General features: G+C 43.7%; 1 protein-coding gene across 1 annotated transcript; it reads left to right on the plus strand.

Annotated features, from left to right (window-relative positions):
* The first annotated feature begins 231 nt into the window (after window positions 1-231).
* LOC135390194 (putative nuclease HARBI1) lies at window positions 232-16,976 on the plus strand. The gene is made up of 4 exons (XM_064620160.1): window positions 232-634; window positions 727-999; window positions 1,482-1,750; window positions 16,944-16,976. The coding sequence occupies exons 1-4, from the start codon at window positions 232-234 to the stop codon at window positions 16,974-16,976; spliced, it is 978 nt and encodes a 325-aa protein (XP_064476230.1).
* Window positions 16,977-24,859: the final 7,883 nt, after the last annotated feature.

The following is a 24,859-nucleotide window of genomic DNA, read 5'->3' on the forward strand; positions in this document are numbered from 1 at the left end:
CTGATTATAAAAGGATGCGTCAGGAGTGTACAAAATGTAATATGTGAGTTACCCCTATGAAAGAGTATCTCGGGTCGGATTCACAAAGAGCTCGTGCGAAGGAATCTTTCGTAACTTCGTCATACGGGAAAGATACGACGAAGTGTAGATTCACGAAGGGCGCACGTCACAAAATCTTCGCAGCTTACGGCGGAATCCTGCGCGAGCTCCCGAGCTGTCTTACAAAGAAAGATGGCGGCATACTTGGCAGCGGTGGATTTGGAGTCGCGAAGGGCGTTACGGTGCGCGAGTGTTTTCAAGCGGCGGACTGTACTATCCGATATTCCAGAAGGTCACCTGTTGCGCTACTGCAGGCTACCAAGTGCGTCAATACTTAGCCTGTGTGGTATTTTGGAGCCTGCTTTGAAGCGCCCCACAGCACCTCGTCAGGCTATACCCGTTGACGTGCAACTGCTCCTTGCGCTTCGCTTTTATGCGAGTGGGAGTTTTCAATCTGTTGTGGGTGACGTAGCGGCCGTTAGCCAAAGCAGCGCTTCTCGAATTGTTGCGGGAGTGACGAAGGCAATCGTGGAGCTGGCTGCGTCAGAAATAAATTTTCCCCGGACGGCGCACAACGTACGAAAGACTGCTCTAGGTGAGTTGCGTCAATAGTAAATCAGCGCGATGCTACGCGGTAGATAGAACTATGTCCAGGAATGTAAACCTGTTGTGATGTTAAATTTGCAGGCTGCTTGGAGATAGCGGGGTTCCCGAAGGTGTTGGGTGCTATTGACTGCACCCATGTTCTCGTCAAGGCTCCAAACAAAGTGCTGCGACAGGCATACCGCAATAGGAAAGGACTATATTCCATAAATGTCCAGGCCGTCTGCAATGCGGACTGTGAGTTTACCCAAGTGACAGCCAGGTGGCCTGGGTCTACACATGACAGCTTCATCTGGGCATTCTGCAATCTTCACGATGAATTTGAATGGGGCAGAATGCCTGAAGGCTGGCTTTTAGGTAATATCTTTGTCATGGGAGTGAGCCTATGACACGTATGCTATTATTTTTTTTTTTTACGATATGTGTGTGAACTGTCAACAGGTTTGGGGGGACACATTGCGTTCTCTGCAGTAAACAAACGGTTCCTTCCAAAACGTTGTCGTAATAGCAAACGACGTATTTGGCACTGCGACAGTCCTAATGCGTCATTACACCACATTTCGTTCCTGAGTGCATTCTTGGACACAGACCATGTGCTACATGCAGAGCACAATATGCAACCATTCAGAAGAATTCTTCTTCAAGTATCCCTAAGTTGAGTTTGTTCACAGGTTGTTGCCATTCAGGCCATTTTTTTCTACATAACATCGTCGTCCTGGAAGCGCAATATTATTGTTAGCTCTAATAATATATTATTCTAGACTGTCCGAGTAATTCAAGGCGCTTATTACATGTAACGCATTGCTTAACTATCTGAACGTAATCTGTGCTGACTGCAGGTGACTCCGGCTATCCTGCGCAGCCATGGCTGCTCACGCCATTCCAGGCTCCTTCAAACGAGGGAGAGGAAAGATATAATTCAGCGCATATGAGGACACGGCAGGTCATAGAGCGTGCTTTTGGACTCTTGAAGTCACGATTCAGGTGTCTCGACAAGTCAGGAGGGTGCCTCATGTATCCCACGAGAAGGACGTCTGCAATCATCGTGGCATGCATAGTGCTGCACAATTATTGCATGTGTCGCAACATCGACCTCCGGATCCTGTTGGTACGAAGCTCTAGTCACGCGCTTCCTGTAAACTTAAGGGGACTCCAGAGAAAAGAAAAGACACAAACCAGCCCACATGTCCAACATGTTCGCTGAAAAGCACTGAAATTTCAACCCAAGTTTAGGAAATATTAATGGGGTCAAATGCAAACCGGTACTTGTGCAACAAGCCATTAGTTACTATTGCTTGTTTCCGATCACCCACAAGTGTAACACAAGAACTAACACCCTGTTCTCTTTTTTCGTGCATGCAGAAATGGAACACAGGGAGAGGCCGGAATATCTTGGACAAGACATGGCTAGTGGTGTTGCCATCCGAGATAACCTTGTGCGACGGGTATTCATGTAGTACCATTATTTTCTACATAAACATTTCATTGATTTGGAGATGAGTCCTTTAATGTAACAGTTGTATGAATTGAAAATGAACAGAAAACATCATGTACATTTGCAAATGGGAACGTCATTCTTCTTTAAATCATTGAAACTCATTGAAATCTTTATTTCTTTCAATACGTCCCCCCCCCCTGTTGGAAAAAACCATAAAAGTCCATATAGATTATGTATGGACTTGTGTGGACTCTTACGACTTTGAATGGAAATGGTATGGAACGCTATGGAATTATATGGTCCTCATACGCTACGCGTACGGACTGCTACGGTGCACCAATGGAATCCATATGGCATGTGCGGACTTCTATGGTGGCCGTACGGGTTCCATAGAGAGTGTGTACGGAACTCTATGGCAGCCGTTCAAAGTCCGTAGAGCGAGTTTGCGGACTTCTGTGACGGCCGTACAGGTGTCCATACAGCAAACTTCTGTGTGTACGGAATCTCTTGGCAGGCATAGAAATCATATTTAGCCGAAGGACGACTAGATGTAAAATGCGCTGTGTGCATCACCGTGACATGGTTGCTGCTTTGCGCATGCCGCAACACTTTCACCACTATCATAGAGATTTTTCCAAACTGCAATCTGTTAAAGCGGATTTGTTTACGTTGCTTTTTTAGCTTACGACACACAATCAAGCTGTTTGCACTGTTTACATAACATAATAATAATAATAATAATAATAATAATAATAATAATAATAATAATAATAATAATAATAATAATAATAATAATAATATAAAGTTGTTGTCATTCGAGGAGAAAAAGATACGCTGGTGCTAGCAACAGGAATTAAGGAAACAGAACCCGGCTGGCTTTGGAACAATCATTGAATTTCGCCTAGTGCTATACTCAATAACATATATATGTTTGATTAATTTACCATAAAGGGCAGATGGGATACGTTGATATGCATGAATAAAATGATTCAATATTTACTTGTTGACACATGATAGGGATCTAAAAATAGGCAAACAATATTGAAGTAACACATAGGCTATGCTGGTCCTTTGTTCATATATCGTTGGGTGCCGCTCGTGGCGATTTTCTGGAGATATCACGAGTTATCCTTTTCGTGATTTGACATCATTCTCAATGCCTTGAAGTGAGCGTTCTATAATCACAAATACAAATACACGCACATAATTGGCGTAATACTTTCCGTGGAACGGTGTTTTCATAACACGAAAATGCAACAATAGAACAGAAACCGAAACAGACAAACTGCCGTCTAAGAATGGCGATGGTCGTCAACGTATGGCACTCTGATTAATGTTATGGGGCACTGTTATTTAGTTTGAGAAAAATGATGGTTAATCCAGTTAATCCTTTGCGCAAAGCCAAAAGTCGGTAAGAAATAATATTTAAAAATTACCTGTTGCTAGATGCACTTTGCCTAGGGGGCTACGTGTCGCTGTGTTTTTGGCTTTGGGTGGTTATGGCGGACAAGACGCTAGATCCTGAGGGGTATCATTGCCGCGTCACTCACTCTTCCAGGTGCTTCCGCGCAAAAATGTAGCTCCTACTTCTCATTGGCTGCTGTGTGGGACGCCTTGCATTCTAGTTGCCTCCGCAGGAAAAATGAAGCCATTATTTCAATTTCATCTTTTTTTGTTGTGCTGTTTATTAATAGGCCTGTTCTTTCACACGAATGTTGCACGGACGGTCTTTTTCGCGTTGTTGAAATACTGGGAACTTTTTGCCTGCTTTGTAGTTTGTTGGGTTTGTGTGTTGAAGTAAAGGTTGAAGTCGTTGAAAGCGGTGGAAGCCGTCATGGCTATAGAAGCGCGCTCATATTCGAAACGGTGAAAGTGGTTGAAAGTGTATCTGAAGCATGCGAAGCACTTTGTAATTTGTCAGGGGTACTGCGTGCATCACCGCTATGTTTGTCATGGGTCATCACGAAGCACCTCACGCCAGTGATATGGATTTTGTGAAACAAGTCGGATTCAAGTCAACTCTTTACTTTCGAGAAGCAAATGAAGTCATTATGTATCGAGAATTATAGTTTTCTTTTTTTTCGCTATTACGCAACAACGCCTTACGACATTACTGTGGCGGGGATACATAACAATAAAAGTAATCAATAAGTACAGCATACAAAAAGAAAAATTAAAAAGCACACATGTATAAAACAACACGTACTCTGGTCCCGAAAAATTCAGCTCTATACATCCGTTGGGCTAAATTTTCCTCTGATGATCAGTCTCGATGAGATGTACGATGGAGGTTCCAAGTAATTAGAGGAGGTTCTTTTGTCATATACTAATTTTATCATTAATAATCTTATCTAAAAATTGCAAACGTAACTGTTGTCTCCTTGTCGATAAACTATCCCAACCTAATCTTGACTTTATCTCGCGTATACTAACGTCCATGCAACTCATCTAGCCGCAATATTCTGAACACTCTCTAGTTCTTGAATTAAAAACATTTCGTGCGGATCCCGTACTGTACATGCACAATCCAAAGTAGGGCGAATCATAGTAATGTATGCATCCCTTTTAACTCGAGTACTAGCCCGCTTAATATTATAGAAAACAAAGTGAAGCATCTTTCTTGCTTATTTGCCTTTTTTCATGCCAAATCAAATCCTATTTCAAATCCGGGTTTGTCAAATCCTCTGCAAAATCCAGTAAATTGGGGAATTTGGTAGAAAACATGGCCAAGTGGTCAACTTAAGAGCGTCGTGCTGCTATTCACTGAAAGTATATCGTGTCAGGTTATCCGGAGATGAATAATAAAGCACACGAAGTTTCAAATTTACAAATGTAACCAAACTAAGGCAGACACTTGGGGTAGTTGGTACGGTGTAAGAACAGCACAAAGAAAGAGAGCGACTGAATAAAAGGACAAATATATATATACAACAATTATTTCTTATGTAATGTCATTATCTGATTCTTCCTGCAATTACAGTTTTCTGGCATCTTCCACCAAGCTGTACAATTTCCTAGCTCTTTTTTTGCTTTTTTTTTTTTTTTTTTGCTAATGTACAGGCACGCAGCGCTTTGGAACCGGTCCTGCAGTAAAAAGTTAAAGGTATCCAAGAAAATATGAGAAATACTTCAGATTTCGAAGAATACAAGTTGACACCTATGACCTATGCGTGTTTCCAGGAAACAGTCCGGGTGCAGTATGTCACGAGGAGCTTTTACAATTTCGCTGCAATACCACACTACTGTATTGAGAACAATGATCATGTATTAACAAATTAATATAGTGCAAGAGAACTGATGTACTCTATAACATTTTTTAGTTCGTATTTGAGTACTTGTTCGTCCTTGTATCGTCCTCATCGTCTTCTGTGTTCTTGAAACTCAAGGGAATGTTACATCTTTCAATAGCCTTGTGTCCAGCTAGACAAAAAGTCCAAGTGAAAATTGCCGAAAATCGTCCGGAGATCGGTATTTGGTTGGCACAAGTCGCTGCAACTTGGGCTGACGTCGTCATAATGTCACCTTCGAAGGCAGTTCGTAAACTGCGTTGGGCTCAAAGCAGTGGCCTAGCCCAAAAATATTTCTGGAGGAGTTCTATGGGAACTTTACATGGGTGAGGAGGATTCCATTATCATCTCCTCTTCAAAATGCACTAACCAAACTTACAATTTTTTTTTTGGGGGGGGGGGGGGGTAAACCCCCCAAACCTCGGCATATAAATGCAGGCCAATATTGGCCCAGCGTTGAGAGGAAACTCCAAAACAGCAGCTGCTGCTCGAAACAAGCAAAGCAACGATGCTAGTCTATGTAGGTCAATTCGATGTACACAAGTCCATTTCTACATTTTTTCTTCAGCTTGCAAAATTATTTTTAGACAAGGTGAAAACCAGCTTCATACATTGAGCCATAGTTAGCCACGGACAGCATTATACTTAAACGAGCAGGAATTTCCATTTCCTACTAGTTTGTAATGTGTATAACCTTTGACAATAACAGCTGTCGAGCAGGTTGGTACGAATACATATCTATTCCAGTAGTGGCAAAACGTTGGTAAGACAGGCCACACACGACCAGCAGCAGCACTTCCAACCTTTGGATTTTATTTTTGCAATATACATACTTGCCAGATACAGTGGTAAGGTACACTGGTGTTATAGAGTAGAACATCGCGTAGTATCGTCCCGCTCTGGTTCATAAATTTGGTGCCCCGTGTGTTTCTTTTCTTTATTTATTTATATATTTTTTTATACAGACAGGCAAGCTTTGTGCTGATGGCATGTATAGTTTCCCTTCAGTTGAAAATTGAACCCCTGTATGCAAGAAGGGGATAAGTCGAAAAATTCCAAACCGAGAAAACTTCACGTGAGTATTTGGTAAAGTAATTGCAGCTGGGTTACCTCGACTAATGCAGTGGAAAATGTGTAACATATATGTTTGTGTTTTTTGGGTCTGTGACTTAGCAGAAATTGTCCGTGAGCATGATATATCATTTTTCAATGTAACACCGCATGCACACAAGGTTATCGCGCAAATACAAGCAGCTTTCACAAGTCGTACTTTGATTGCTGAAGAACCGGGTAGGGTGAAGTCACCTGTGCGTTACAGAGCTGTCTGGGTCGAGCGTATCGTGCTAGTAAACGAGCACAATCTTGAAAATAATGTCGTAGGTGACCAGCATAATATGACTTATTAGCTTAGTGCTCACGTTTCTTTTTCTTTTTTTCAATTACAACGCTCAGTATCACTGCCGACACAGTCGTGTTAGTTAGGAAGAACGTGTCTTTCTAGTGGAAGTCGCAGTTCTAGTGGAAGTCGCAGAAGTCGCATCGTATAACAAAATTTAAGCAATCATTTGTATACGTGTGTAGAAAACGGGCAGGACTCGACTGCCCATCCCACTGACGCACACATTTCTAGTTTCGTACCTCCTGTAACAGGTCAATAAATTGCAATACGGTCCTAAATTTTCTATGGCAGGTACATGCTGGTATCTAGATGTCATTGCAACAACAAATACACGAAAGGGGATTGCGTTACATGCATGGATTGCTTATTGCATACAGAGGTTCAATAACTTTGTACAGATCCATAACTTAAAAACCCGAGACTGGGGGACAAAAAAAGACAAACACAGCCAAGCTTGTCTGTGTTTGTCGTTTTGTGTCCCTCAGCCTCGGGTTTTTAAGTTATGGATCTATATCACCAGCTCGCTTGCTACCTCTCTATCCTCTCGGTACTGTGTACATATTTTTGTAATTTTCTTTGGGGACTGTGTTCCACGATTTGCCTTAAACATACCCGATCATCGTGTTCATTTTGTGACCTTAGTATCAATAAAGTATCCTTGATCGAAGACAATTTGTTTCCTTTTCTTATGTTTTTGTTATTTTTATCTGCCTCTCTTCGTTTGTTCTTAATCTGCATATCCTTTGGTTATGGACACTTCACTTTTTGTAACCAGTTGGAAGGAGAAGTGGTCACGAGATGAGGGTATTTCGAGGCTGTCGGGGTCCTGGGTCCAAGAGCAGTGGCAATCATAAGGCCGAAAATCATGAGACCGTATCAGAAAGATGGAAAGTCGGAAGACAGAACTATCGAAAAACCGAACAAAGAGGAGCCCTAAGATATGAAAAACATTAAAATTAACAATTACTACATAAAGTATACTTTAACTAAGTCGATGTTATATGTGAATTGCTGTAGCAAATGAATCATAAAAAAAAGAGGAACAGAAATCACGGGACCCGCGGTGTTGCATATACGTATATAAACTCAATGAACTGCAAACAAAATTTTGAACATCTCTCAAAATAAATTATAGAAAAATCATGGGGGCGACACATGATTCATATTTACGACCTGCACTTGTGTCTGTTTTCCCACGCTGGTGGATCCTCGGAAAAACCCGTTTATGTCTTTGGAAGACCTGCTTTGTACATGAGCTATGGTGCTTTTGCGCAGATATAGGACAGCGTTACGTTTCTGATCCTTGTTGTTTAGTTTCGAAAGCGATTGCCCTATCCAAGGGATCTCAAACACGCGGCCTCTTGGCCACCAAAGAGAACGAAGCTACCCTCTCGAAAAATTTAAAGACGAATTAGGAGAACGTACTGCTGCTGCGCTGTAAATGTTAGGTAGAATACACTGCATGCGAGCAGTTCTTGTGGCTCTTGAACTTCATAAAATTACGGACACGGCAACCTGGTATTCGCGTGCGGTATGGTACACTAGCACACCGTAGCTAATGCGAGGATTGAGTCGATCTTCTGTTCATTTTAATTCTTACACTAAATCAGATAGTGACATTAAAACCCGGCTTTTGAAAGAACTCAGCCAAAAAGAAAAGCAAACTGTCAGCTCGAAAGAGGTAGTCGAAGTGGCTGAAATTGGCTCTTCCAGTTGTATTACTGAAGCTTCTATTTGTCTGATGAATAAGGAACTTTAATTTTTATACAAATCATAGGATTTTTTTTCACTTGCACATGCCTAAAAATGTCATTTTGAGGGTCTTGTCTGACATACTTGTACAGACTTCTTGACTACGGAGCTATGGCAGACAAGGACAGCAGGAAAAGATCACCACTAGGTGTAAAGTTCCTTTTTAATCAGGTCGTCTTAAAACTCCCAATCCCTACGTTCAACCTTCCTTTTCTCTTTTTCCAGAAATAAACCAGTTGATTGTGGAGTGGTGTGTTGTCCTTGTCTGCCGTAGCTCCATAGTCTAAGATGTCGTACCAACTAGCCCACTCTGCATTGTTAATCAGTTTTATACTTGTAAAGTGCTGGACAAAAGTTTATGGAACATGCTCTGGCGCACTCCTCCCTCCGAGTGACAAGCTGGCAGCGAATGGTATCGTACGGACTTGCATACAGGTGACTGAGCTACCTATACGCACATGTCTAAGTCTGTACGGTCCCATTTGCTGCCACTCTGAGGAAGGAATGCGCCGGAGCGTGTTCTCTAACATTTGTCTAGCACTGTACTCGATGTTTTGACATGGTGAGATAGCAATGCACCTGCGCACATGACTGCGTCGGGTTTCCTATCATCATAGTTTAGTTGTAAGCAGCTCTGTCTCTCCGTTGTCCCGTCTGTATGCTCTTATTCCTTTTTACAGTTATGTACCAACTGGCACAAATTTCTGCACTTCTCATTAAAAACAACATAACAAACCCGAAGCCATAACCCACTGTGAACATGCCAGCTAGCTCTTTCTCTTTGAGCTCTCTCTGTGAGCTAAGGCAACAGTACAGTAAGTAAATGGATAATTTGTAGTGCTCCTGAACATTCTCCTAAACCTTTGTGAAGGTCGAATAGTTTTTCATACTTTCAGCACTCTAAGGCCGCCCATTTATTGGCGTTAGACTAGTAAGCCCATTAATTTTTTGTGTTTTTCAGTAATGAATTGTGCACACTATCCGGCTCCACAATAACTATGTCGGTCCTGTTTTTGTGTACAATGTTATGTATGATATACCAAAGTTTTATGGTAACTACAGTCGTTTCTTTTCCTTATGGCCCTCCATGATGTAGTCTAAAGTCAATGTGCCCTGTGGCTCCAATGGCGTTCTTCGGACCCAAATATACTGTCTCGTGAAGTGTTGTACTCAGTGCCACGGGAGTTCAATGATATAGGCTGGCACACGATTATGTCAAGTACACCTAGGGTTGCCAGCAGGACGGTATTATACCGGCACGGCCGGTTATTTGCGCACTCTGCCGGTTGCCGGTAGGAAGGTGATACCGGCAGCCTTTTGCCGGTATTTGTGGCTCAAGACCTTTCATAGGGGCTTTTACGGGGTTTCCCCCTTCAACATTCCACTACAGCTTGAATAAATCTGGAGCACAGACCCAACTCCACAGTCACCAGTCGTTTTCTTAGTTATTCATTATTAGTATTTTCATTGTTATTCATTACATCTTGTGTTCGGAAGGGACAAGAGCAGTTGTTGTGCAAAGCTGTTGGTGGTTGTGTCGAGCCAGCTAGAACGTCCCTCACCCACTTTCCCTTTCCATCTATTCCACATCCTCTCCCCCAGCCGGTATTTTGACAACAGCCGGTAACATGACTCCTTCAACTCTAAATATTACTGTCATCAAAAATACAGTGCTTAGTGAAATGTATGGCATTTGCAACTGCAATGATTGCTTTCTATCAGCACTGTTGTAGCCATCGTGCTTGAGTTATGGTTAGTTCAGTGATCTATCACCATCAGGGTTTGTTCTATCAGCAGAACGCTAGCCATTGTGGCAGACATATGGTGGCCCTGATAAGGCCAGTTTGTTTACTTCGTCCAGGTCTGCTGTTTCTTCTCCAGTGCACCATGAAGCTACTGAAGAATTCCTTAGCATGTCCACAGTCCATCTTCTAGTGTCCATAGTTCCCTACAGGAGCACGCTGTTGGCATAAGACAATCTGTGGGGCATCGTCACGCAGCTGGTGCCTGTGGGATGCCCTGGACAGCATTCATGCATGCATGCAAAAGGCCAATGCAATAATCCCATAGGAGTGGCGGACTTGATTACAGTATGCCACCAGAGGCCTTCTGCTGGGTCAGCTCTGTTTGAAGAACTTGAACTGAAAGTAAAACATAATTGTGAGTAGTGTGAAATTACTGAGAATTATAAGTAAAGAGTGTCAGTTACAAATCCGTCAGCTCAGCACGAGAACAATTGGGTACCTGCTTTGGTTGGCCTAGTAAGGACTAGCATAAGCAGGGGTATGCAAATTCTGCAATAGAATCCCAATACTTCTCTCTCTATCCCATACCCAATTCATATATGGCATCTGACAGTCCTGGCTTTTCTGGTCAGCTACAGGGGTTCCACCTGGAAACAACAGAAAGAAATGCATTTAGGCAACAAAAAGCTTCAAGTTTGCAGCTTTTAACATGCTGGATAGCATTTCACTCTCCGTAATCATCATTTGCAAGCTTCAAATTTTGGCAGTGTCATTTATAAAATACTCTACAATTTTTGAAAAGTAAACCATCTGATCACTCACTGTGGCATTTCTAAGCTATCAAAGGCCATATGAGGACAGGAAAACGTTGTTTGGTTGTTCAAATCGGGTCGGAGCTTAAAACCTGAGCGGTATCATTCGATACCACTGCTTGATTGCGGGTTTCTGAGCCTTAAATTCTGACTGTATCACATGTTACATCACTCACTGTGGCTTTTATAAGCTATCGAAGGCTATATGAGGACAGGAAAACGGTGTTCTGTTGTTGATATTGTATCAGAGCTTAAAACCTGAAGGGTATCATTCGTAACTGCTGCTTGATTGCAGGGTTTTGAGCCCTAAATTCCAACTGTATCACACGTTAAATCACTCACTGAGGCTTGTATAAGCTATCGAAAGCTGCACGAGAACAGGAAAACGTCGTTCGGTTGTTGTGATTTGGTTGGAGCTTAAAACCTGAGGGGTATCATTCGTAACTGCTGCTTGATTGCAGGGTTTTGAGCCCTAAATTCCAACTGTATCACACGTTAAATCACTCACTGAGGCTTGTATAAGCTATCGAAAGCTGCACGAGAACAGGAAAACGTCGTTCGGTTGTTGTGATTTGGTCGGAGCTTAAAACCTAAGGGGTATCATTCGTAACTGCTGCTTGATTGCAGGGTTTTGAGCCCTAAATTCCAACTGTATCACACGTTAAATCACTCACTGAGGCTTGTATAAGCTATCGAAAGCTGCACGAGAACAGGAAAACGCCGTTCGGTTGTTGTGATTTGGTCGGAGCTTAAAACCTGAGGGGTATCATTCGTAACTGCTGCTTGATTGCAGGGTTTTGAGCCCTAAATTCCAACTGTATCACACGTTAAATCACTCACTGACGCTTGTATAAGCTATCGAAAGCTGCACGAGAACAGGAAAACGTCGTTCGGTTGTTGTGATTTGGTCGGAGCTTAAAACCTGAGGGGTATCATTCGTAACTGCTGCTTGATTGCAGGGTTTTGAGCCCTAAATTCTAACTATCACATGTTAAATCACTCACTGAGGCTTGTATAAGCTATCGAAAGCTGCACGAGAACAGGAAAACGTCGTTCGGTTGTTGTGATTTGGTCGGAGCTTAAAACCTGAGGGGTATCATTCGTAACTGCTGCGTGATTGCAGGGCTTTGAGCCCTAAATTCCAACTGTATCACACGTTAAGTCACTCACTGAGGCTTGTATAAGCTATCGAAAGCTGCACGAGAACAGGAAAACGTCGTTCGGTTGTTGAAATTTGGTCGGCGCCTGAGGGGTATCATTCGTAACTGCTGCTTGATTGCAGGGTTTTGAGCCCTAAATTCCAACTGTATCACACGCTAAATCACTCACTGACGCTTGTATAAGCTATCGAAAGCTGCACGAGAACAGGAAAACGTCGTTCGGTTGTTGTGATTTGGTCGGAGCTTAAAACCTGAGGGGTATCATTCGTAACTGCTGCTTGACTGCAGGGCTTTGAGCCCTAAATTCTAACTGTATCACACGTTAAATCACTCACTGAGGCTTGTATAAGCTATCGAAAGCTGCACGAGAACAGGAAAACGTCGTTCGGTTGTTGAAACTTGGTCGGCGCTTAAAACCTGAGGGGTATCATTCGTAACTGCTGCTTGATTGCAGGGTTTTGAGCCCTAAATTCCAACTGTATCACACGTTAAATCACTCACTGAGGCTTGTATAAGCTATCGAAAGCTGCACGAGAACAGGAAAACGCCGTTCGGTTGTTGTGATTTGGTCGGAGCTTAAAACCTGAGGGGTATCATTCGTAACTGCTGCTTGATTGCAGGGTTTTGAGCCCTAAATTCCAACTGTATCACACGTTAAATCACTCACTGACGCTTGTATAAGCTATCGAAAGCTGCACGAGAACAGGAAAACGTCGTTCGGTTGTTGTGATTTGGTCGGAGCTTAAAACCTGAGGGGTATCATTCGTAACTGCTGCTTGATTGCAGGGTTTTGAGCCCTAAATTCTAACTATCACATGTTAAATCACTCACTGAGGCTTGTATAAGCTATCGAAAGCTGCACGAGAACAGGAAAACGTCGTTCGGTTGTTGTGATTTGGTCGGAGCTTAAAACCTGAGGGGTATCATTCGTAACTGCTGCGTGATTGCAGGGCTTTGAGCCCTAAATTCCAACTGTATCACACGTTAAGTCACTCACTGAGGCTTGTATAAGCTATCGAAAGCTGCACGAGAACAGGAAAACGTCGTTCGGTTGTTGAAATTTGGTCGGCGCCTGAGGGGTATCATTCGTAACTGCTGCTTGATTGCAGGGTTTTGAGCCCTAAATTCCAACTGTATCACACGTTAAATCACTCACTGACGCTTGTATAAGCTATCGAAAGCTGCACGAGAACAGGAAAACGTCGTTCGGTTGTTGTGATTTGGTCGGAGCTTAAAACCTGAGGGGTATCATTCGTAACTGCTGCTTGACTGCAGGGCTTTGAGCCCTAAATTCTAACTGTATCACACGTTAAATCACTCACTGAGGCTTGTATAAGCTATCGAAAGCTGCACGAGAACAGGAAAACGTCGTTCGGTTGTTGTGATTTGGTCGGAGCTTAAAACCTGAGGGGTATCATTCGTAACTGCTGCTTGACTGCAGGGCTTTGAGCCCTAAATTCTAACTGTATCACACGTTAAATCACTCACTGAGGCTTGTATAAGCTATCGAAAGCTGCACGAGAACAGGAAAACGTCGTTCGGTTGTTGAAACTTGGTCGGCGCTTAAAACCTGAGGGGTATCATTCGTAACTGCTGCTTGATTGCAGGGTTTTGAGCCCTAAATTCCAACTGTATCACACGTTAAATCACTCACTGAGGCTTGTATAAGCTATCGAAAGCTGCACGAGAACAGGAAAACGCCGTTCGGTTGTTGTGATTTGGTCGGAGCTTAAAACCTGAGGGGTATCATTCGTAACTGCTGCTTGATTGCAGGGTTTTGAGCCCTAAATTCCAACTGTATCACACGTTAAATCACTCACTGACGCTTGTATAAGCTATCGAAAGCTGCACGAGAACAGGAAAACGTCGTTCGGTTGTTGTGATTTGGTCGGAGCTTAAAACCTGAGGGGTATCATTCGTAACTGCTGCTTGATTGCAGGGTTTTGAGCCCTAAATTCTAACTATCACATGTTAAATCACTCACTGAGGCTTGTATAAGCTATCGAAAGCTGCACGAGAACAGGAAAACGTCGTTCGGTTGTTGTGATTTGGTCGGAGCTTAAAACCTGAGGGGTATCATTCGTAACTGCTGCGTGATTGCAGGGCTTTGAGCCCTAAATTCCAACTGTATCACACGTTAAGTCACTCACTGAGGCTTGTATAAGCTATCGAAAGCTGCACGAGAACAGGAAAACGTCGTTCGGTTGTTGAAATTTGGTCGGCGCCTGAGGGGTATCATTCGTAACTGCTGCTTGATTGCAGGGTTTTGAGCCCTAAATTCCAACTGTATCACACGTTAAATCACTCACTGACGCTTGTATAAGCTATCGAAAGCTGCACGAGAACAGGAAAACGTCGTTCGGTTGTTGTGATTTGGTCGGAGCTTAAAACCTGAGGGGTATCATTCGTAACTGCTGCTTGACTGCAGGGCTTTGAGCCCTAAATTCTAACTGTATCACACGTTAAATCACTCACTGAGGCTTGTATAAGCTATCGAAAGCTGCACGAGAACAGGAAAACGTCGTTCGGTTGTTGAAACTTGGTCGGCGCTTAAAACCTGAGGGGTATCATTCGTAACTGCTGCTTCACTACAGGGTTTTGAGCCCTAAATTCTAACTGTATCACACATTAAATCACTCACTGAGGCTATTTATAAGATATCGAAGACTATATGAGAACAGATATACGTTTTTTGATTGTCCAATTTTGATCGGAGTATCATTCGGCACTGTTGATGGTAAATCTTCCGAAATTAAACTTATTTAACTGATTTCACCACAGCTGAAACAGGGCGCGAATGTTTCACTAAAAATTCGGGAGTACAAACATCAAGGAACTAAAATTACTTACCTCCATGTGGTAATTAGCATGAAACAAGACACAACACACACACACACGTCCACCTACGACAGCGCGAAACCGACGACTGAGAACAATTGATGTCTTCATGCGCTGACCAGGGCACTACATTCATAGCCACCGCCGCCGAGGCGTACGAACACAACGAATGATACCCCTCAGGATCTAGCGCCTCCCTTATGACGAACGTAGGCGAAGCACGTTCTTTCTGTGTGATCAATTTCCTTTTTCAGCAAAACCTTTCTTGGCTGCACAACGTATTTTAATCTGCGTGCAGTGTATGAACTCGTGATATATGCGGACGAAGTGGAGGTAGTTACTACAGTGTCAAGGAGTTGCACTTCCATGAAGGATCGGTGGACGATTTTAGCTCAACGGCTGTTTATGCCTGCTGGCGAAGAAACGATGGACTGTTGTCCCGCCAAGGTGCCGATAACGAAAGGTAAACATATAAATATTTGTTTGATGTGATAATGAAGTGATACGGAATGCTATCTGTGACTGCAAAGTGCATGCGTGAAGTTTGAAAATCCTTTGCGATCCGTTCAAACAAAGGAACGAAACTCGATCACGAGAGGAGAGTGAGATTCGCTAGAGTTAGCAACAGTTGTCTAGGTATCGGGACCCGGCTGATTAGCTTTGGAATAAGCGTTGAAATGTGTTAGATAATCGTCATTGCACATACAAAAGCGCGTGCCATTGAGGAGTGCTAGGTGGGGTTCTGTGGTTTGTCATGTGCGACTTGGTTGTGCGCGGATGGGTTGGAAGCTTAGATGTTTCTGTTCGGGTGTGTCTCGGCTACATCTCGTCGTTTAGATCATCATATGTTTGAGATGCACGTACTTGAATGTGTGTTTCTATGTCGCTGCAAATACAAGTGCCCTGCGTTGTAGACATATAGTATAGACTCTTTTCATCTGACGTCACTGTCGCAGACGGCATAGCCTTTCCCCCTGCTTGTGGCAGCCATACTTTTGTGCATGGCGCGTGCACGCTACCAGCTTTAACTGTGGTGCGAGCGCGTGCGAAAACAAAAGTATGGCGGACGGAATGAGGTCAGTGAAAAGGGTCTATAGTTGGCCCCGAAATCGTAACACATTCACTTTTTAAAACAATCCCGTGTTATCTTGTCAAACCATTGCTTTTGTCTTTCGCAACGCTTAGATAAAATAACACAGGTGAATTTCTCATAAATAAAGTCAAATGGATATGTTAGTAATTCATGATTAAATTTTCAGAAAAGTAGAGTGGGCCGGCTGTTGACCACAATAAGTCACATGTGCATCCAACGTAATGAGAATGAGCCGAGGTAGTCTACAGGCGTGGACAACACGGCGTGGCTTGCTCACCCACTGCACGCTTTCGTACTGAAGCCATCTTTCTTTTCCTACAAAATTTTGTTTTAAAATCAGTTCTATAACTCACAAATATATTCTGACATATATGAACATGAACATAGTATGGTGTACTTGTAGTGTTTCCACACTATATTAGTTACATGCATGCCATGCTTTGTACGACAGAGTCCTCTGATTGTGCCTTTCATCTGTCAAATGCTGTTTTCCAGAAAACGTACCTTATCAAGACAGTGTGACGTCCACAAGCAAGTGCCACAGATTTTTTATGCTCATGGCACGGATGCAGCTCTGTGGTAGGACTACGCTTTCATACTTTTTATTTCGTTGGGAAACGGTGTGAATGGCATTTTATTTCTCACTACTTCTCACGTGTACACAGACAAGCATGACAGTGTGAGTTTAAAATGCATGAAGTCAAAGCATGGATCTCTGTTAATCTTATTACTCCCAGTCTGCATTTGTCAATGTTCTGTTTTTTTCTTTTTTTGCAGGATGTTACTATGGAGCCAAGTCCATGTTCATAAATGCATCTACTGCTTACGTTAGTTACTGTTAAAGCTGCTGATACCACACGACAAATACTGTGGCATGAACAAGGAAATTTACAACTCAGGCATTGCTGTACAACCAATTGGAGAGGTGCACCATACTGAGATCTCGTTTGCTTTGAGCAAGTAAACAACACTTAGATATATAGAATTATAAAGCTTGTGAAATGCATGTTCTACACTGCAGCAGTGGGAGCCTGACAAAAGAGCAGCGGTGCAGCATAGTTGGCATGCTTAAGACTGAACTTATAGAACGGACCAAAAGTTGTAAGGCATGTTGGTCAGTATACTTATTCATCATGGGCAGTCTGATAAAGGCACAGCATTCCACTAGCAGCCAACGTGCCAAACCAAACCTTTTTCGTTCAAGATTTTATGCCAGTGCTAGAAAAACGGCTCTGGAATAAAAGATACTGGTTTATATCTGTTCAGTGCTAATGTCATTATAGGCACTATCAACAGCATTGTCTGTAAACTGTTTTCAGATTGCCCTGTGCCTATTGGCACAACCAGAACGAACACAACAATCCGAAAACAGTTTACAGACAATGCTGTTGATAGTGCCTACAACACCATTAGCACTGGACCAATATGAACCGCCATCTTATATTCCAGAACTGTCTTTCTAGTATTCGTACAAAATCTTGAACGAAAAAGTTTCGGTTTGGCACATTGGCGGCTACTGTAGCTGTGTCTTCATCACATTACTTATCGTGAATAAGTACAATGACGAATATGGCCAACAGCTTTTGTTCCATTTTATAAGTTGTTGTCCCAACCATGCCAACTACCCTGCTGCTCTTTTGTCAGGCTCCCACTGCTGCAGTGTACAACATGCATTACACGAGCTTCTTATTCCATGCGTTCAAGAGCTGTTTACTTCCACATAGCTGACAAGATATCAGTGTAGTGCAGTTCTCCAATGGCAGTACCCCAATGTCTGAGTTGTAGATTTCATTGTTCATGCCACGGTATAGTATATTTATTGCAGTGTATGTGAAGCCTGCCGGTACCTGTATCAGGCTGGTTTGAAAAATTTTGCAGCGAGAAGTGGCAAGAACAGTGCGGTCACCTAGGGAGCTCCACGGACAGATCATGACTGCAAAGCGGCGCCAGCAGCTACTGCTGTCACGAGTATGTGTATTTATTCTGCCAGAACATTGAGCAATTTTTCTATTTTGACAACAGTATCCACTTGTTAAGGAGCAATGTGGTGACATTTAACATCACTCGAATTCTTGCCTCACCTGTCAAGCTGTCCATCAGGCGCCACAATGCAAAATATTTTCACTCTCCTCTGCGTTACAGCTGCGCAGTTGAATTTATAAAAAAAAATAGTTGGAGAGAGCAGTTGCAGACAACGAACACGATGCTTTTATGACACGGTGAAGGCGCCATACCTTGTTTCTTAGTTTTTTTCTTCGCACATCACGGTCTGCTTATAACTGCTTGAGCAGTTCTGCAGTACATCACTGGTCTCGTGAAGGAGTAACATACATTCAGACTTCCTCTCATTCTGCGATGCATTCTCTTCACGAGGCGAATAATTTTTCAAAGGGGCGCAGAACAGAGCTCTCTCGCTTGCTCTCTGCGTCACCTATGCTCATGGTTCCTCAGCAGGAGCTATTTGTTTGCACCTCAGCACTCCTTTAAAGAAAGCCCTGAGATGATCCCCATTATCTGTTTGTGTGGCTGTGGGGGATGTTCTCAAACAAAAAGCCTCTGTTTGAGAAAGCTCTATCATCCTGTTTGTTTGAGAGGAAGCTTTACGCTATATAGTAAAGCTGCTTCGCACCAGTCTTTGTCCTCTAAGCTGTTATGTACAATAGTGATGCAGATGCAAGCACAATTTAACATTTTTGAAAGAAAGCCAGTGAACACTCCTCATTTAAACTTTTTTTTTGTACAGATAAAATGGGTTTCTGAGCTCAGCTGTAGCATATTGTGTTAACATTGTAAAATGAACAGCAAACAGTATTACTTGCGTCAAGAGCTGCCTCGTTGACCAATCAAATTACTTGCCCCCATGGTGCTGGTCACCACGAGCTGTCTCACAAAGTGGGACAGCTTAGCTCAATTGCAGTCTTGGACCAGGAAATGTGGGTTAGAGTCATACAACTGGCTTTTTCAGTGACTTCCTTCTTCTGTATTTTTTAGACACTTGAAGCTTAGTGTGTTTTCGTTTAATCTGTGTTCGAGCTTCAGAACATCAATTTCCATCATGTTAAGAAGTTCCTTATTTTTGTAGAATATGCTTCCACAGAGCATATGGTAGCGTGGTATTTGGTACTAACGCCTGCTCATTTTCTTATTTTAGGTTGCTTTCAGGAGTACACTGCCACGAAGCCCAGCCGCAAAGGCAGAAGTCTGACTGAGTGAATTGATCCAATTAACGGCTACTTGGCTGACTTCCTAAAAAGGCTGTAAAACAATAAATTTTGTCAAATTGACATGCACTAGTTGTGTTCATTTTGTGCTGGTGTTACGTTCAGCAAACACTCACGTCTCATCCCATCATCTTGCGGACTGCCACACATACACATGCCATACAGCAAGGTCGGGGGCCATACAGGCTATGGACTCCATAGGAGGCCATACAGTGTACGGACTGCCATAGGAGGCCATTCAGTGTACGGACTGCCATAGGATGCCATACAGCGTACGGAGTCCGTACCAGTCCATAGAGTGTATGGAGTCCGTTCAGTTATACCGTATGACTGCCAAACGGACACTTGTATGTTTTTTTCTAATAGGGCCTGGAAACGTCTTCACTTTGTATTTATACTCTTTAATGGCCAGTAGCCTTGTTTGAATATTAACAAGTGTTGCGAGGTGCTGCTCCATTTTTCGGTGTGTCTGCGCAATTTCGCTGGCTTCGCTGTGCCTTGCACTCTGTGAGACAGTCCCTGGTGGTGTGCATAAAGGACAAGCCACAATAAACAGTCCAGGTAAAAAGTAGGTAAAACTCAAAATAGTGTATCTCTATCAATAGTGTCAATACATCTGGTAATATTTCAGAAGGCGATCAGTTTCCACAAAAGACATGACACAAAATAGGTCCACTTCTGCGTGGTCGTGTCTCCACCACAAGTGTGCTATCAGCACTCTGTGTTGCTGGTGTAGCTGCTGCTTCCTCACGCACAGAAGATAGCCTTGTACTGACGCTTGCCCGTGATGGAGAGGAAGCCAGTTCTGCATGTTAATTTCAGATCACATACACATATGTGTGGTAGCTCAGATCTCACACAACTAGGCTGTGATGGACTGTGCTAAACCCACCTTCTGCTGCATCCGAGCCTATAAGAGCCGCACAGCCTGAAGTGGTGTCTGCAAAAAAAAACAAAAAAAAAAAACATGTGAGCTTTAAAGGACAAACCATGCATGATATGTCAGCTATAGTGAAATGGGAAGCATGACTTGCCACTGGAGTGGATAGTGTCGTAGTTCAGTATCATATCGCCTGAAATACACAACATTAAAAAATATATTACTTGTGCAAAGAATACGCTGACATCGGAAAGCTTCCGGCAATTGATTTTCTTACCTACCACACCTATATATAAGCTACCATCAATTCCAATAACAGTGCTTTGATCCAAGGTGCCCACGACCCTCTCTTCTAGCGGCGTCAGCGGAGGTACTTCAGCAGCACCTCCGCCAGTCTTTCCTTGGCTACGGCTGACGCTTGCGCCTGTGTTGAAATAAAATATTTGAAGAACGGAAACAACGAAGTTCTTGAAGTGATGGTGAAGGGGGAACTTGCACTTAATGTGTTGCTCTGCTCCCCTCCTCCAATCTTGCACAGTGGTCAATCCACTCATGTATACCCTCATTCCTTACCTCTTTTCTTGTTCAGACTTTTGTAATCGCTCCATTTCTTTTTCACCTCAGCCGGCGTCCGCTTGATGCCCGACACGGCAAATAAAGTATCGGTAATGCGCGTCCACGCATTACATTTTGCTACAGAGCCATGGGGACCATCCCCCGTAGCGTCAATGGCGCGCCTGTTTGCTTTCTAGCCTTCAACAATTGCTTCTATTTCGCGTTCCGTAAAATTGGGTCGTCGAACGCGCTTCGGTTGTGATTGTGCGGAATCCATTGTCAAGCTTGCCCACCGAAAGACCGAGAGCACGTGCAGTACGTGCATTTGGGAGCGAACAACTTCGTCTTCTTCTAGCGGGACGACTCTTATTGGTGCGATTACAAATTTTCGTCATCGTTACCATAGCGAAAACATAGTCTCGCACCCTTTGGCTGTTTCTCTCCGAGGTGCACGTGACAGGAAGCGAGCAACTTCCTGTTCCTCGTCAAAGGGGGTATCCTCTCCACTACGATAGCTTTGTGAATCGCGCTTACGACGCAGTCGTACGCGCGTCGCAGGCTACGACGTCTTAGCGCTTCTTAGCGTAACTTACGATCGCGTTTGTGAATCCGACCCCTGCTTAGGACGCATCGTTGATGGTGGTTTAGAGTGGCAACGTTTCGTGCCAGGTCCATACTCACCCGATATGTAACAGCTCTCATTGCCTGTTTCAGAAACGTCCTGTGATTATGCGGTTTCGACAGAAAGAGAGCTTGCAATGGGGGGAAGGGGGGGGGGCAGGTTGCGAGATTCGCCTATTTCGCGCTAAATTGTCTACTTTCTGGCTGTTAGGCCATGGCAAGTTGGCTATTTTCTGGCTACGTTTGTGGATACTTTTACGCGTTATATTTGACACCTTATGTACCTGAAGCGGAACATTTTCCTAGCAGCATCTCATATCGTCGAGGTAAGTACCTCGCGTCCATTCCTCCTGCCCAGGATAATCGGCCTTTTTTAGTTTATATGATTTCCTTCTGGATGTTTTTGTTCGCTTTTGTATGTCAGTGTTGTAGCGCTCGATGAACAGTAAGTGGTGGTAACTGGTGGCTGCAATTAATTGACCGATCTATCTCGCAGTGTCACTCATGACCACAGCTCTCTCGCGACGTAAATGGGCGAATTATACAAATTATAACATTTTACTTTGGTTTTCTTTAGTTATCGTGACATTTTATGATGTCAGGTTTCTCCTAGCATCGATAGCGTATCATAGATCATAGATATAGCATATCATAATCATGGTCTTCTTCTCTTTCACGATTGGCATCATTGTCGCATCATTAGTCTAGATGAGACATCATGAAGCTGCACGGGTTGATCCAATTCTTTCTTGCGGAGTGACGTGCAAGCACTTACCCCAGACTTCCATCGCAGGAGTGTTTCATTTTCATAAACGTGCATAAAAATCATACTTTGTTCTGCGCATTACGTGTCAGTTTCACTAATGTTTTCAGAAATAATCATCACGCAGGGGATAGCACTCTGCGGTATACGCCGCATATAGAAGTGTTTAACTTGCAGTAGTCAATCACATATTCCACAAGCAAATGGCAAACTATTTCAGGAGAGTATCACAAAGTGGGAAGTTTGCCACAATTTAAAGCTTTGCTACGCCGATTTTCGAGTGTAAGAGAATGGAATAGTACTCACACGATGTGTTCATAAGGGAACACTGGTTATGTGTCCAAAATAGTTATCTCGAACTCCTCGCGGTTTTTCGAAAAAGTGAATTTTTAGTTTCACTGAAATCCCGTCTTGTGTCCCGCAAACCCTGTGTCAACGGTACATTCGTGGTCTGGGGTGCTCCAGTTTGGCATGACATTTGGACTGGTTTATTCCGTCAAGCCGTCTGCTGCGCAGATTGAGCTTGGGGATTGGAGTAGTGATATAACAGTTCGCTGTTAGGGAGCCAATATATTTCTGTGACTTTACTGAACCCACAACGAATGTGAGTTTTGCTTCATTCGACTGCAAATCATGCTTGGCCAGTACAGATATCCTGGTGTGTTTCGTGTTCTGTGCTGCGTGCCGAGAATGCGTGAGTGTTTTGCTGCCGTGTGCAAGAAGAATCCAGCATGCAGTTCCAGTGTTTCAAACCACAAGTTTATGAAAGATGAAAGAAAAACCTATTGACTGCAACAATCGGTTACAACTCCGACTGGGAGCTATCTTCGAATGCAGCGACTTTCTACGTTCATTTCGCCGATGAATGTTACGGAAGCAGTGTGCAACTTGTTGTTTCACAAGAAAACCAAGATATCTCGACCGGGATGCAGCTGGAGGTTGCGGAGGCAGGGCACGGCAGCAGATGGAGGTAAGTCGCGTAACGTTAGACAAGTCTGTATCATGCGGTGCATTTTGCCATCACATAGAAAGAAAGGAAAAAAAATGCGCTATATGTCAGTTACTCCTTCATCGTTTAGAGATCAGGCCCCAGCGGGTGCATTTTCATGTTGTATTTTCAGTACCTATTTGTTAAATGATTTCACAGACATTCTCGCACCACCGAAAAGTTTGCACTCCACTTCCCAACTTTCACCGTCTGGGCTCAAACTGAAGGCTGTCACCAGTGGCAGCCAGATGTCCCTTCAACGTCCATCTGTTTTTGTTGACGGAACACTAACACCTGCACCTGGTAGTGAGACATTTCATTTTCTGGTTAATCAGGTACATTGCACCACTTGTGCTCGACTTCTTTTATTCGTATGCCCTTGCTGTTGCTCGCTAGCTTAGAGCAACCGTGCCGAGGTGTTGTGTCCTTAGTCCAGTGATTGCAGAGTGTACATTTATGCAGTATCGTATGCACGGCAGCACATCTTCTGTATTTTGAGTGAGGTATAAATTTAGATATTGGTCCAGCTGTTGTATTTTGATCACAAATAAGGTGTTCTTCGAGGGCCCTCAAGGGCTACATTTAAGCAGTTTCATATGTGCAACAGCACATACATTTCCTGAGTTTTGAGTAAGGTAAATCTAAATCTTCCAGCTGATCTGTTTCGGTCAAAAAATTATGTGTTTTTGAGACGTTTCAGGATTACATTCAAGCAGCAGCATGTGTGCAACAGTACATTTTCAATGCAGCAGTACTTTTTCTGAGGTTTAAGCGAGGTAAATCTGTCAGCTGTTCTGCAATGCAACAGAAGCTTGTGTTGCATTCAAGTCGTATACCGCCACGAATCATCATCGCGAAACTTCCAGGGCAGGCACGAAACGGTACATCTCATCCCGGCGCATGCTGAAGAAGAAGCAAGAAGCTTCCAGACACACCGCCTGCTCTCTGGCAAACGCACGTGCTGTTTCTAGACTTTTCGGCGCGACGCTTAAATGCTTTGGCGCTCCAAGCTGGGGCATTCATTCTTTGGACTCAGTTGTGTTCAGAGAGCTATCACTCTTGTGTTTTGCTACCACGTAGTCTAATAAACCGTTCGCTGTTTATTCGACGACTCGTCGACCCATTCCGCTTCGTGACATTTCTGGTGGAGGTCCAACGGTCCTTGTCCAACGGCCTGGAAGACCAACTGCGACAAAGCAGAAGACAGCTTGGTCTGCCTGCAGAATTCGGTCCATTAGAACCCCCTAAACGCAAGAAGAAGATGACTGCGGATAGTAGTACCCAAGTGGTGCAACCTGTTGCCACGCCCATAGCCCCTGCACGGTCGCCGAAGACATTCAGCGGGGATTATTACGACGACGTGGACGATTGGGTCGACCGCTACGAGCGGATCGCCAGGTTCAACAACTGGGGTGACGAGCAGAAGCTTTCAACGTCAACGTCTACTCCTCCCTGGAAGGCACCGCGAAGACATGGTTCGAGAACCGGGAGACTTCGCTCACGTCCTGAGACGTCTTCAAAAGCAAACTCCGCGAGGCGTTCGCTTTTCAACAACGAGCTGAACGCGCTGAACATCTGCTCCAGAGATGGATCCAGCTGCCAAACGAAAGCGTTACAGGCTTCGTCGAAGATGTGTTGCGGCTCTTCCGGCGAGCTGATCCCAAA

The sequence above is a fragment of the Ornithodoros turicata genome, chromosome 1 (assembly GCF_037126465.1).
Source record: "Ornithodoros turicata isolate Travis chromosome 1, ASM3712646v1, whole genome shotgun sequence".
Taxonomy (NCBI): domain Eukaryota; kingdom Metazoa; phylum Arthropoda; class Arachnida; order Ixodida; family Argasidae; genus Ornithodoros; species Ornithodoros turicata.